The sequence below is a fragment of the Stenella coeruleoalba genome (assembly GCF_951394435.1).
Source record: "Stenella coeruleoalba genome assembly, chromosome: 8".
Taxonomy (NCBI): Eukaryota; Metazoa; Chordata; class Mammalia; order Artiodactyla; family Delphinidae; genus Stenella; species Stenella coeruleoalba.
Genome location: NC_137154.1, coordinates 79,011,500 through 79,027,422, shown reverse-complemented (window position 1 = coordinate 79,027,422; position 15,923 = coordinate 79,011,500). Strand labels below are relative to the sequence as shown.

Here is a 15,923-nt window from a genome sequence, read left to right as displayed (position 1 = left end):
AGTTAGAATGCATTCTGATTTAATCTTACTAAGACCTTTACTTAGAGCCAAAGATTTCAATTTTCTTAATAGTACAGAGAAACAATCTATAAAACAGCACCAGAACAAACTAAGGACTTTCAGATACAAGAGATTTATTTAACTGAATTATTTTCTTTTAAAATATGAATCCTATTTTAAAAATCTTTTTATTTTGTGTCTTCCCTTTAAAGAGAATCATATTATTTGCTTTCTCAGGACATGTAACTTCTGTTTTCCATTAAAAAATTATAAAATACTTATGAAGAGATTATACTAAGTTATAAAATGTCTGGAAAGGTAGAAGCAATCCATTGATGGATGAATGGATAAACAAAATCTGATACAGACCTTCCTCGACTTACAGTGGGGCCACGTGCAGATAAACCCATTGCAAGTTGAAAATATTGCAAGTTGAAAATGCATTTAACACACCTAAACCACCAAACATCATAGCGTAGGCTAGCCTATTTTAAACGTGCCCAGAACACTTACATTAGCCTATGGTTGGGCAAAATCATCTAACACAAAGACTATTTTATAATAAAGTGTAGGATATCTCAAGTAATTTATGGAATACTGCGCTGAAAGTGAAAAACAGAATGGCTGTATAGATACAGAATGGTTGCAGTGTATCAGTTGTTCACCCTGATGATTGAGTGGCTGACTGAGAGCTGCAGCTCTCTGTGCTGCCCAGCATTTTGAGCATAAGGTACCACATATCACTAGCCAGGGAAAAGATCAAACTTCAAAATTCAAAGTATGGTTTCTACTGAATACATATCATTTTTGCCTCATCATAGAGTAGAAACCACCTTAAGTCGGGGACCATCTGCATATACATACAATGGAAAATTATTCAGCACTGAAAAAAAAGGGAAATACTGACACATGCTACCATATGGATGAACCTTGAGGATATTATCCTTAGTGATACAAACCAGTCACCAAAAGACAAATGCTGCTTGATTCCACTTATATGAGGTACCTAGAGTAGTCAAATTCATAGAGATAGAAAGTAGAATGGTGGTTGCTGGGGGCTAGGTGGTGGGGGAATGGGAAGTTGTTTAAATGGGTAGCGTTTCAGTTTTGTAAAATGGAAAGAGTTCTGGAGACTGGTTGCACAACAGTGTGACTGTACTTAACATTACTGAACTGTACACTTAAAATGGTTAAAATGATAAATTTTATGATATATGTATATTGCCACAATTACAAAACTTCATTGGAAAAATGTGAGAAAGGAAAAGAAGAAAGCAGTTTCCTTCTTGAGTCTATGTCAACATTGTGTGCTTGATAATATTTTTGTTACCCACTTTGAGCTCATTGAATACAGAGACCGTGTACTATGTATTATTCCTATCTCTAGGGCCTGGCATGGTATAGAGAGTCCATGGTAGATGGTCAATAAATGTTTGCTGAATATTATTTATTATATCATCCAATTACTAATTTTTTAAAAAAAATCCCAGCTCCTCCTCCATCCTTGCACATTTTGAAAAAAATAGAGTTATAAATAAGATGTCCATACATCCAATTTGCCTAATGATCCCTATTGTCCCAGAGTTCCATCCAGGTAGGAGTCCCTTTCACTCTTAAAACTATAGTTTGGGTGATAAATTTGAAGGTCACTATAGTTATTTAAAAAATTCAAATTTACATAACAATTTGAAGCCAAGAGGTCAATTTAGGGATTGAATCATGACCTCATTAGCACAAAAATTTAACTAAATTAACCCAGAATTACCAAAAAAATTGAAGAGTCAAGCAAGGAAATAAACAAACCAGATAACTGGTAAAACATTGCTGTTGTGATGAGTAGTACAGCATACCAAAATAATTTTAAAGGCACCTTGAGAAAGGATCTGATGATTGAAAATGGCTATTGGTGGAGAATGATAAATTCTATTAAAAATGTATGTACATTTTAAAACAAGTATTATTTAATATCTGTCTTTCCAATATGTAACAGATTCATAGCATCCTCAGCATAGCATACACATACAACTGGAAGTATTAAAAATACTTATAATGAAGCTTTGGGAAAGATGATAAGTTAATCATCAAATATGTTCAGCATGTAAAATGATCTATAAATTTTTCCATCTAATAAAATCTAATAAAAACAGATTAAATGTATATTTACTTCTGTGAAATTTATTTCAAAATAATGTTCAACATGTTGAACATATGTCGAATATATGTTTTTACATTCTCTGAGATTTTAAGAATTTATGGATTCTTTCTGCAATGTTTTCTGTGATAAACTCATTTAGGACAATGTCATGTTGGTATAATTAAATATATGTATATTTTCTTGATAAAGTGTCTATTCAAATCTTTTTTCTCATTTTAAAAATTGGGATGTTTGTCTTTGCATTTTCAAATTGATTTCTTTTTAATATTTCTGGATATATATTCCTTGGTTAGAGGTATGTCTTGCAAATCTTTTCCCCTAGTCTGTGGCTTACTTTGAATTTTCATAACAGTGTGATCAATTTGGGGATAATTTTTGTATATGTTTGGAGGTACAGGTGTATGTATTACTATTATTATTATTAGGCTTTTGGCTATTTGATTGTTTTACTACCATTTGTTAAAGAAATTTCCCTGTCTCCATTTAATTGCCCCAGTATATTTGGTGAAAATTAATTGATCATATATCTGTGGGTCTATTTCTGAACTCTTTATTCTGTTCTATTGAGCTATATACCTATCTTTCTACCATTACCACACTGCTTTGATTATAATATCTTAATAAGTCTTGAAATCATGAAGAGTAAGATCTTCCATTTTACTCTTCTTTTTCAAAACTGTTTAGGCTACACTAGGTCTTTTGCATTTTATTCAAATTGAATTCTCAATCACTATAAAAGAATTCTACAGAGGATTTTTATCGGGACTGTGTTGAATCTCAGGATCAATCTGGAAAAGACTAATATCTTAACAGTAATAATGGGTCTCCTGATCTGTGAGCACAGTACAACTTTCACTGCATCTTTCCATTTATTTAGGTCTTTTTAAATTTCACTCATCAATGTTTTGTAGTTTTCAGTATGTACAAAAGTTTTACACATCTTTTGTCAATTTTATCCCGATATATCATCTTTCTGCTATTATTACAAATGGTACTTTTATATTTCAATACTCAATAGTTTGTTTCCAGGATATACATCATTTTTAATGTGTTTACCAAAAGCTTGCTAAACTTAAACTCTCTTACTAGCCTTAGAGCTTTTATATTTCTTAAGATCTTGTGAATAGTTCATTATATCCTCTACAAAAAAAAAGATAGGTTTCCTTCTTCCTTTCCAGTTTGTATGGCTTTTATTTCTTTTTCTTAACTTGTTGTGCTAGCGAGGACCATCAGTATAATGCTGAAAAGAACTGGTGAGACCTCAATGTTTTATTAACAATCTTAGGGGGAAAACATTCAGTCTTTTACTCTTATGTTAGCTATAGGTTTTTCATAGGTGACCTTTATCTGGTTAAGAAGGTTCACCTCAAATTCCAATTTAGTGAAAGGTTTTGTCATGACTGGATGCTGAATTTTGTCAAACGCTTTTTCTGTCTCTATAAAGATAATCACGATTTTTAAAATTAGTTATTAAAATGGTAAATAACATCAATTTTTTTTATTAACTCAAACTTGTGTTCTTAAGATAAACCACACTTGGCTATCCATTTTTATACTTTTTTTGATTCAATTTGTTAAAATATTGGTAAGAATTTTAGTGTCTATATTCATGAAGGAAATTAGTCTGTAGATTTCTTTTATTATGATGTATTTGCTAGGTTTTATTACCAGGCAATGCTGGTCTCACAGAAAAAGCAGGGAAGTATTCCTGCCTCTTCTATTTTCTGAAATAGTTTACAGATTTGGTATTATTTCTTCCTTAAATATTTGTTAGATTTCACCAGTGGATTCTAGGAGCTCTCTTTGCGGGAAGGTTTTTAATAACAAATTCAACTTCCTTAATAGATATAGGCTATGGGTTACCTATTTCTTCTTGAATGAGCTTTGGTAGTTTCTATCTTTCAAGGAATTTGTACATTTCATCTAACTTCATCTAAATATATTCTCTTATCATGGCAAATGATGGTTATAAGTGAGGAATACTGAAGCAGAATTCCAAGATACTAGAGACTCTGGGTTTTTGCGGGCCCCTTTGTTCTTACATAGATCAATAGAAACTGATTTCCATTTATAAGTATACATAATCAAATTTTTAATTGTAAGTAAAGCTAGAGATGAGGGGGTGGGGCAATTCCATCCTAGTATTTAGTAGGCCTGTGGAGATGAGTATGTGGAGTTCAGTCTTCATAAGGCTGATATCTGCCTCTTGTTACAAAGACTACCATCTAGCTTCATGATCAAATTAACAAAATATGCAATGAGAGATGAAGTGCAAAGAATACTGATCTAGGAAACACAACGTCAGGACTGCAGTACGGGCTTTGACACTTTACCAGAATACCAACTCCTTTCAGCTTCAGTTTTCTAATCTAAGTAAAAGGAAGGTGATGAGAGTAGAAAATTAGATGAGGGCTACACAAGTGCACCATAACTGGTAAAATGTTATATAAAACATAAGCTACTACTTTATTCTAATTGAAAAATGCTAATTATTCAACATTAATAATTATCATTTGGTAAAATAGTTTGGGTATGACTTTTCTAAGAACTTATTTGTATAAAGGTAGGTAAATTTTAAAAGGGGGGCCTTTAAGAAAACATGGGGTCTCCAACCATTTTATAAGAACCATTTCATCTTTCCTTTTCTCCCAAAGACTGGGAAATCAATGACGGAGGTGGCACAGGTGGTTACGAAGTGGAGTGGGGATGGCACAAGATGAGGAAGCAGGTGCTACTGACATTTTTATGAGACTTCTGACTACAGAACAGCGTTTCTCAAACCTTAGCATGCATCAGACCCACCTCAAGGGATGGATAAAAAACAGATTGCAGGGCAGCACACTTAGAGTTTACGATCCAACAGTCTGAGGTGGGGCCTGAGAATTCATAAATTTACCAAGTTCTCAGGTGATACTGATGCTTTTGGTCTTGAGACCATGCTTTGAGAGACACTGCTATAAAGAAGACCATGGCAGAGAAAGGAGTGAAAGGAAAAACCTGTCTAGCAGAGGAGATCTTAACTCTTAGATATCCTGAAGTTACATAATAAAGCTTTATGTGTGTGTATATATATATATTAAGACAGTGCATCTTTTTCCTTCAATTTTAAAAACTGTCAGTGATCTGAAAAAGGTTAAACACCAGTTGTTTGGAAACTTATTTTAAAGAGTCAGGATCCATTAGCAATTGTGCTGTATTGTTGAGTGACTCCCTGATTTAAAAAATTAAAAAGCCATTTAGTGTTACTACCCAGTACATTAGGATAAACTGAAATATACAGGAAATACTTACATTAGCTTTTTAAAAAAGCAACGCAATCTATTAATTTCTACAAAGTGGTAATACCCTTAGTGATTGTTTAGTAAGAAAGATGAGGTAATTTAGTGTTCTATCTTTTCAATTTTTGCATATCTTTTAAATCATGATTTAAAGCCTTTGTTCTAATATGTAAAAGAAAAATAACAATATTCTACAATATCATTGTCCTTAACAAACAAATTATAAGTATTGTAACTTTTTACAAAAAAAGTTTCAGTAGATCACCAGAAAACTGTCAAGGAAATAAAAGTCATAATTCTCTTTAGGAAAATTCTTAGTCCAATCATTTCAGATACAGTAAAGAAAATGTCAAGTACTGAACTATTTCCTAAATTACATTAAATCATATCACATAATTCAAAATTTGTCACATTCAAATGTAATAAAACATTAAACTTTTATCGTGAAATAAATGCGATAGTACTAGATTCAAATTTTTGGTAAAGCTAATTAGAAAGTAAATGTCAAAATTATTTTACTGATCTTATCCTAGTGAAAGTCAGCTGAGTCTCATTTGAGTTTCACCAAACACCCTGAAATATTTCCAAAGCCACTATCTGTGATAGAATTTAAATATGCTTTGTAAAACACATTTTTTATCCTTTGAAAGAATTTTAACAAATTCACTTTCATGCAAATTATACAAATATTTCAAAAACAGTGATATTTCAGAGGCTATATTTCTTAAATCAAAGTGTAATGTAGAATACTTAATTTAATAAATTAACAATGAGATTGCATACATCTTACATAAACATATTTTTAAGAAATAAGTCATCAGGTCCTGTTGCTATACCAAATAAGAAATACTTAGAAGATCTTAATGGGCCAAGGGAAAAGGAAGAAATGTTATAAAGAATTAAAGCTCTATGACCCTTTTCTAAAATACCATTCTTTGGTCTTATTCAAGGAGAATGTTTCATATAATAAAACCCATTTAGTTCTTTGTTATCTGTTAATATTGTAAGCCACATTATATTACAATCATAAAAAATAATTTAAGTTATTCATTTTTTTCAAGTGTTTATGCCAAAGATTACCCAGATGGTTAACAGTAGAAGCAAAACAAGAAACCATGTTTGCCATTACCTTCCATATTTTTCATTAATATTACATAGAACCCTCTTGAACTACCCTGTTCTATGCCTTAACGACCTCTAACTGAGATGAATAAATAGTAACGTACATGGTATCCCTACTTCTATAAACTCATTTTGCACAATTTTATCAGATGAATGCTCCAAAAGCTGTTTTTCACACAATGACATTCTCTTAAAGTAACAGTGACAAAAACAACTAACATTTAGAGGGTACTTCCTATGTGTCAAGCACTTTACTCATGATATAATTTAACTTTCATAACAATCCCATGATGTAGGTCCCTTTATTACTCTCATTTGACAAATGGGAAAGGTAATGTATTGAGAGGTTTAAGTGACCCACCCAAGGTCACACAGCTACTAAGTGGTAGAATAGAATGAAAGAGACAGACCTATTCTGGAAGCCACATTCCTAGCTATTTTATTACATTATATCTACATGAAAATATTCTTATTGCCTATAGCATTTAATCCAAGCTCTTCTCTTTGGCTTTAAAGACTTCAAAATCTGATGTAATCTTAATTTTACTACAGTTCTTTGTACACCAGTCCCACTGGACTTACTGTTCTCTTCTACACAAGTCATGTTCTTACATCATCATTATTCTCCTCTTACACTGAATGCAACTATAATTGGTCTATACCATACATTTTGACCTTATACAGCATGTAGTTGGATTTTAAAGAAATACACTCTCATGAGTATTTATCTTTTCACAAATAAATTTAAAACATTTACATTTATGATGACAATCAGACCTGCCTAGATTCAAATCCTGACTTTGTAAACTATTCATTGTGTGACTCTGGTTAGGTTATACAATGTCCCTCTGCCTTAGGTTTCTCACAGTAAAATGCAATAACACAGCACCCTCTTGTAGTGTTAATGTGGTGATTAAATGAGTTAATTAATGTAATTTTAAACTTCTTAGAACCCTTTCCCACTGGTTCCTTCACTGTGTCATGAAGCTTTCATGACTGATAATATATCTACTTCAAATTATAAACAAATTAGTTATAGTTTATAGTACAATACTACAGTATTCTGATAATCACAGTTGATAAATAGAGATAAAAATCTATATACAAAGAAACAATGCAAAGCTGAGATTCTTTTCCAGGGTAAAGGAAAAAGGAACTAAGCTTGATGGAATAGATCTTTTTGTATATGTGAAAAAGAATATTACAACGGACTGAAAGTTTCTGTCCCCCCAAAATTCATATGTTGAAACCCTAAACCCTGATGTGATGATATTTGGAGATGAGGCTTTGGGGAATTAATTAGGTCATAAGGGTGGAGGTTTCATGATGGAATTAGTGCCCTCATAAGAAGAGACAGGAGAGAGTTTGCTTTTTCTCTCATTTCTCTCTACTATGTGAGGACACAGCAAGAAGACAGCCATCAGCAAAACAGGAAGCAGGTCTCACCATACACCAGATCTAATAGCAACTTGATTTTAGACTTCCTAGCCTCCAGAATTGTGAGAAATAAATACTTGTTGTTGAAGCCATCCATTCTATGTTAATTTGTTATAGTAGCCTGAATTAAAAGAGAAATCTTTTTTATGTTAGGGAGTAAGATATAGGAAGTTCTAGGAAGCCTACCTTTTATCTTCAAACAGAGAAGACTATTAGGTTGACTACTAGAGATTTATCTATATTGAGGGTAAACAGCAGGGAGAAACAAAAACAAAAACAAAAACACTTTTCTTTCTAAATTCCTATAGAGCTCTAGTGAAATCTTTTCCAGATGCCAAGTTCTACAAAGATTTTTTTTCCAAATAGCTAAAGTGAATCTATATAAGATGCTCCATATTTTTTGTTTCTATCCAATGGATCTGAAATAACATGGATTTTAATGTTATTTACAATGGTCCAATTACTCAGCAAGAGATGTGTTGATTTCCTTTTCCTCTGCTTATGATTTTTCTACTCGGTAACCATCCTTCCCTTACTTGTAGTAAATGTGTTACAGATGGAGCTGAATCTATTCCCAGCTCCGGGTTAGGCATTTGGCTAAAGCCCTAGCCAATGAGAGCTTTGCATACCCTGCCCACAGAACTAGTATGGGACTAGGCATAAAACACAAGCCATTCTGTATGAATCAAAGCTAATCCCAAGATTTTTTGCTTGAGTTGCCAAGAAACAGGTGTTCTTTCTGTTGGACTTAGAACTCAGAGGATATAAGACTCAGACTGCTGGGTTACCACCACGTGTAGAGGACCCGCCCAAAAGTGAAATTAATATGGAGGATGTACACATACACACACAGACACACAGACACACACACACAATATGACTAGAGAGGTAGATAAATAACACCAGCTGAGATCCTAATGACAATTTTAAGCTCCTGCTAAGCTGATTTAATGCTAGCTACCCTTGGATCCTTCAGTTACTACAGCCAATTAATTCCTATATGGCTTAAGCTACTTTAACTTGGGTTTTCTGTTATAGTTATGGTTTACAGTAAACTGTAAGACTCCTGACAAATGTATACCTGATGGAAAAGCCATTCACATTAATTAAAAAACCCCACATATATATATATAGTATTGGCTCACCTTTTGGTTTAATAAAGCATTTGCCAATTTCTGTACTTCTGAACTCAGTAAGGTGGCTCCTCTGATGACTTTGCTGAGAGCGGCAAGAGACTGATGAACACTTTGTACTAAGCGAATGGCATTAAATTGTTCAAGAATGATGAATGATAATATTGGAGATCCTTGTCGATCATTAGGAGGCAACACTTTCTGATGAATCAGGTTTGAATTCTAAAAAGATAATACATCATGTCATATTTACTGAAAAGTAACACAAATCACTGATACATTAAAACATTCAAAAGTTATTAAAACCTTTTGCTGGTCTATCTTGTTTTGAAATACTCTCTTTTATGACTGGCCAAATTTATTAAATCTGTAAATACATAGGAAGGGAATTCTGCAGTTCACCAACACTGAAGTGGTGTGGGGGTAGGAACTGAGAAAAGGGAACCATGCTGAGAAGGAGCAGTCAATACAGGTGGAAAATGGTAAGAATGGCACACTGTAAGCCCATGCAAAGAGAGCAGCAGAGCTAAATTACCACTCTACCGCTGTAAGGAGAGCAGAAGGAATCATGGCTATGAAAAATATGTGAATGGACATTTAATTCAATTTGAAAATTACCTGTATGTATATTTGAAAAATCACACCAAAGATCTTGTACCAGTGAATATTATATCTTAGTATTTATTTCTACGTCTATATTTTAACAGAGGCTCTGATACATAGAAATTCTAGGGCTTCTCAAATTGTTAAGAAAAACTCAAGGAATCCCAGATGTTTCTAAACAGCTTATGTGGTTAGGAGGGAAAAAAAATCACCTTCAATAGTATTCTAAAAGTGTCAAAGAACTGTCAAGAGATAAATCTGGGAAGCCCTGTACTCTTACCTGCTCTCCATTATCTTAATTTTCTCTATATATTCTGCTTACAATCCTAGTTAAGGATCCCCTCTCTTTGTTCTAATGGTTGTCACATTCATATCTTCCATGAGAGCACTGTCTCTTTTTCATGTAATCTGGCATGATAATTTAATATCATAAAATGGTGATCTAGCATGGCTATTGCCATTAAATAAATAATCATGAAATAAATTTTATTGGCATGAGATCATTCCTGAGGATAGATTTAGGCTATGAGTTCAAATTTAGGCATTTTATTTCTATTATTGCTATATTTAAAATATTAAAGCTGCTGAAATCATTTTTGATAGACATAAAAATGTACATAAATATACCCACTTAAATAAATAAATGGTGGTGAACTCAAAACTAAATCTAGAAGAGAAAAAGAGTATAATATTATGAAAATTAATTAGAATTATTACCCCCTAGATTGAAATTAACTATCTGAACCAGAGCATGCAATAAATGACACTTAACACATCTCCAACCTCAATCAATTAAATAATAAAACTGACATAAAATTTAGGTTATAGACTTTCCATAACTCCTTATATTAAAAACCATTCCTGGAAGTGAATAATATGCGGTACTTAAATCATTATCAATCTTATACTAAGACTGAGAAAGATTAGCAAATAATAATTTAGTTTATGGATTTTTATCCATCCTATTAAACTGATGAGACAAATTTGCACTGTTTGCACTATTACTTTATAGAAGAAGAACACCCAAACTTAGGTCATTCAAGCAAGATTCCACTTCTCTATAATGTAAGAAAACAGCAAACTTACCGAACTGTTAAAAAGGCTGATTTAGGAGAGTAACTATCAAAATTACTTAAAATTCAAATAGAGTTCAAGTAAGAACTATGGTCTAGAGATGTGCAGTTAGTGCAAACTACCAGATGAATTTCAAAGACTTAATATGAAAAAAGGATGCAAAATACCACATTAATAATTTTTTATATTGATTACATGTTGAAATGCTAATATTTTGAATGTATCAGGTTAAATAAAATGTATTATTAAAATTAATTTCACTTGTTTCTTCATACTTATTTAAATGTGGCTGCTAGAAAATTTAAATTACAAATACGGCTCCCATTTGTGTTTCACATTATATTTCTATTGCATAGTGCTCGTCTAGAAACTATCAAGTAAAATGATGTAAGTTCAGCAATAAGAACAGAAGGACAGAGGAGAAAACAGCATATAGTAGGGTCTCAAAAAGTGTTTGATTAATGAAAGATGAAAAAAATTGTGAAAAAAATGAATAGTAAGACACACTGTGATATAAGCTTTGATAAATTAATGACTGAGAAAAATATAGCAGAAGACATCAAAGTATATTGTAATATATATTATAATGTAATCCATTTCCTATAGGCCCTCACAAAATTTTGATAAAAAATTAATGTAAAATAACTCTAACACAAAAATAAATGTAGATACCTTATACATTCTAAAAGGATGAAGTATAGAGAAGATTTATAGCAGTAGTAACATGTTAGAGTATTACATAAACTTAAAACAAAAAAAACTTAAATTAAGTATTATTTACAATTCAAATAGCTAAAATTACCATGAGTAAATTATAACTCATCATTATAGTACGCTTTTTAGTGAAACTATCAAGGGATGACAGTCATATCTTTAATTAATTGGTTATAAGAAAAGCTTTTTCTTTTTTCACAAATACAATTGATTGAATCATGTACCTTTTTTTTTAACATCTTTATTGGAGTATAATTGCTTTACAATGGTATGTTAGTTTCTGCTTTATAACAAAGTGAATCAGTTATACATATACATATGTTCCCATATCTCTTCCCTCTTGTGTCTCCCTCCCTCCCACCCTCCCTATCCCACCCCTCTAGGTGATCACAAACCACCTAGCTGATCTCCTGTGCTATGCAGCTGCTTCCCACTAGCTATCTATTTTACATTTGGTAGTGTATATATGTCCATGCCACTCTCTCACTTTGTCACAGCTTACCCTTCCCCCTCTCCATATCCTCAAGTCCATTCTCTAGTAGGTCTGTGTCTTTATTCCTGTCTACCCTGAAAAAAAACATAATTCAAGAAGAGTCATGTACCAAAATGTTCATTGCAGCTCTATTTACAATAGCCAGGAGTTGGAAACAACCTAAGTGTCCATCATTGGATGAATGGATAAAGAAGATGTGGCACATATATACAATGGAATATTACTCAGCCATACAAAGAAACGAAATTGAGATATTTGTAGTGAGGTGGATGGACCTAGAGTCTGTCATACAAGTGAAGTCAGTCAGAAAGAGAAAAACAAATACCGTATGCTAACACATATATATGGAATCATGCACTTTTGAAGGGTATCTTTGACATTTTAAAGTTTATTTTGTCATTAAAAAGCTAAGTGTATTCACAGAAAATCATTATATAATTATGGAGCTGCTGGGGAAGAAAAGATTGTGGATATTTTAAAACTTAACTGTTAAGCAAGAAATATCTTTGGGGCAAGAAAAAAGCTAGTCTAATTTTGGTGCAATTTAGGTATTAATCCAGAATTTTGTGTTTTAACTAGAATAGTTTCCTAAGTGAGATAACGACTTTAGACATAAGTAAAATGGATGACACATGGAAGTACTACTCTTTCTGTTCTTTGGGTTTTTTAAAATAATAATTATTATTTTGAGCTTTTTGAAAATGGTTCTCTCTCAGAAAGAATTTTTGTCACTAAAGGAAACTTAAGCAATGACTAGGCTAGAGATTAGCAAGTTTTTCTGTAAAGGTTCAGATAGTAAATATGTCAGACTTTGTGGGCCATAAGGTCTTTGTCGTAACAACTCAACTCTGGCTGTTGTAGTGTAAAATAGCCACAGAAAATATATAAACAAACAGGCATGGCTGGCTTTCAATAAAACTGTATTTATAGAAATTGGCAGCAGGTCAGATTTGGCCCATGAGCTGTAGTTTGCAAACCTCTCAAGTACACTACCACTTATTCAAAACATTGTGAAGATTCAGGTATTGGTCTAGATAACATCAGAGTCCTTTCCAGATCTGCAATTCAATGAAATTAGTAACATGTGAATTATAGTTTCTATGTGTATATTTACCCATGACTTATAAAACAGTAATCAACAACTGGACAGACATATTTTTTTTCCATGTCATACGATCATGTCTTTGTCCAAGATATGTTTTCTATGATAAGAAAACTATTAAAAGACTCAATAGTCATTTTAAAAAGCAAAAAAGGAAATCAGAAATATTAGAAACAAAGGTGTGGTGGCTCTATGAGTTATAGAAAAGGGGGTAATATCTTCACTTCCATGTGGTAGAAATTTTACTTTTGCCCTCCAGTAACCCTTCAATTCCTCTTTAGCTAATAATTTTCTAATATCTCTCTGGGAAGAAACAAACTTTCCGAAGTCTAAGCCCATATGGTTCTGGTGAAGTTGATTCAACTCAATTCCAGAAGCTATCAATAGTATGTGACTTAGAGCTTAACTAATCAAAGCATTCCACTGTCCTAATCATAGTCAGGACATTCCATGTCCTGTCCATAGATGGGCAGATTACCAAACAGAGATAAAAAAATGCAAAAAGAATCTTGTCTGGGTCTTCTGATAAAGAGATACCTGTTTCTTTCCACTAGACCTGACCTTAAGAGATCATAAGGTAGAGAACAGGTGTAGTCATTTTGTGACAATAAAGAGAGAGGCTGTATGAAAAATGGAGCATACACACATACACCCACATATATCATTATCATATCGGTTTCAGTGCATCAGATCTTTCAGAATATATGTACCATATATATTACAATAAGTATACATATATATATATACTGGGTCCTGATGACATCCTTTCAAGTTCCTTGTAACAAGCTGTGACTGAAACCAATTTAACATTTTTTTCAGTTATAGGCACCATAAATTCTCCTTTTTTGGCCTTAGCCAGTTTGAACTGGGTTTTCCATCAGTTGCAATCCAAAGATTGTTAACTGATTAATTCAAGTTCAACAGACTCCTGTCTTAAACATTCATAATCAGAGAAGTCAAAAGTTTGACATATCTGCATTAAATTATATCTCTTCAGAAGTGGATTTCTGATAAGCTTGTGGAAAGGAGATAGAAGAGAAAGGAAGAAAAAGGGTAAGAAAATAGAAGTATGAGTGTGGTGACTTCAAAGAGTTGAAAGAACTATAGAATTTCTCTGGCAGCCCATTTCCTAGGAGAGCTGGTTGCTTTATCAATTCTAGTTATTAGTGAACAAACAGAGCTTAGATTTCTAAACCAGGTAACAACTATTTCTTTTCATATCAAGTTATTCAAGATCAAAGGAAGTTATCAAGATCAAAGGAAACCAAAGCAGTCATGTTTTAATGTTCATTTCATTTAGTTCAGTTACAGTGAAAGGAATATTACTTAATTGAGCAAGCAGAGCTCAACCAGGAAAGTGTGTGCTAATTACCCAATACATTGTTCAAATCTAAAGTGTTGAAAGGGGCTTCCCTGGTGGCGCAGTGGTTGAGAGTCCGCCTGCCGATGCAGGGGACACGGGTTCGTGCCCCGGTCTGGGAAGATCCCACATGCCGCGGAGCAGCTGGGCCCATGAGCCATGGCCGCTGAGTCTGCACATTTGGAGCCTGTGCTCCGCAACGGGAGAGTCCACAACAGTGAGAGGCCCGCGTACCGCAAAAAAAAAAAAAAAAAAAAAGTTTTGAAGGAATGTTCGTTGCAGCTCTGTTTACAATAGCCAGGACATGGAAGCAACCTAAGTGTCCATCGACAGATGGATAAACAAGATGTGGCACATATACACAATGGAATATTACTCAGCCATAAAAAGAAACGAAATTGAGTTATTTGTAGTGAGGTAGATGGACTAGAGACTGTCATACAGCGTGAAGTAAGTCAAAAAGGGAAAAACAAATACCGTATGCTAACACATATATATGGAATCTAAAAGAGAAACCAACAAAACATCGTTCTGAAGAACCTAGGGGCAGGACAGGAATAAAGATGTAGACATAGAGAATGGACTTGAGGACATGGGGAGGGGGAAGGGTAAGCTGGGACGAAGTGAGAGAGTGGCATGGACTTATATATACTACCAAATGTAAAATATCTAGTGGGAAGCAGCCTCATAGTACAGGGAGATCAGCTCAGTGCTTTGTGACCACCTAGAGGGGTGGGATAGGATGGGAGGGAGGGAGACGCAAGAGGGAGGAGATGTGGAGATGTATGTGTATGTATAGCTGATTCACTTTGTTGTAGGGCAGCGGTTGACATGCCACTGTAGAGCAATTGTGCTCCAATGGAGATGTTAAAAATAAATAAATAAATAAATATAATACTAAATTCTAAAAAAAAAAAAAAAAAAGTGTTGAAGGGACTTCCCCCATGGCTTAGTGGATAAGAATCCACCTGCCAATGCGGGGGACACAGGTTCAATCCCTGGTCGGGGAAGATCCCACATACTGCGGAGCAATTAAGCCCATGTGCCACAACTACTGAGCCCACATGCTGCAACTACTGAAGCCCATGCACCTAGAGCCCATGTTCTGCAACAAGAGAAGCCACCACAAGGAGAAGCCCGCTCACCGCAATGAAGAGTAGCCCCCGCTTGCCACAACTAGAGAAAGCCCGCACGCAGAAACGAAGACCCGACGCAGCCAAAAATAAATAAAATTAAATCTTTAAAAAAAAAAACGTGTTGAAGAACTGAAATAAAAGGCAAAATTGCTGGTGACTAGTATAGCAAGTAAAGTCAAGGCTGAAAGAGAGAAGGGGGGGTGGTTATTTTGAGTTGATGCACTGAAGCTGATATTGTAAGCTACTACATCTTTCTAAAAGAAAAATCGAGAGGAAGCTAGTGAGTGCTAATAGAATGGAGCTTTTGTTTAAAACA

The 15,923-nt window shown here is 33.7% G+C and overlaps 1 protein-coding gene across 1 annotated transcript in view; it reads right to left on the bottom strand.

Annotated features, from left to right (window-relative positions):
* Positions 1 to 15,923, bottom strand: part of DYNC2H1 (dynein cytoplasmic 2 heavy chain 1) — a 376,702-nt gene that overhangs the window by 48,638 nt on the left and 312,141 nt on the right. Inside the window, exon 84 of the mRNA XM_079929106.1 lies at positions 9,138 to 9,347. Within this exon, the coding sequence (XP_079785232.1) occupies positions 9,138 to 9,347 (210 nt within the window). The remainder of the gene's footprint in view (positions 1 to 9,137; positions 9,348 to 15,923) is intronic.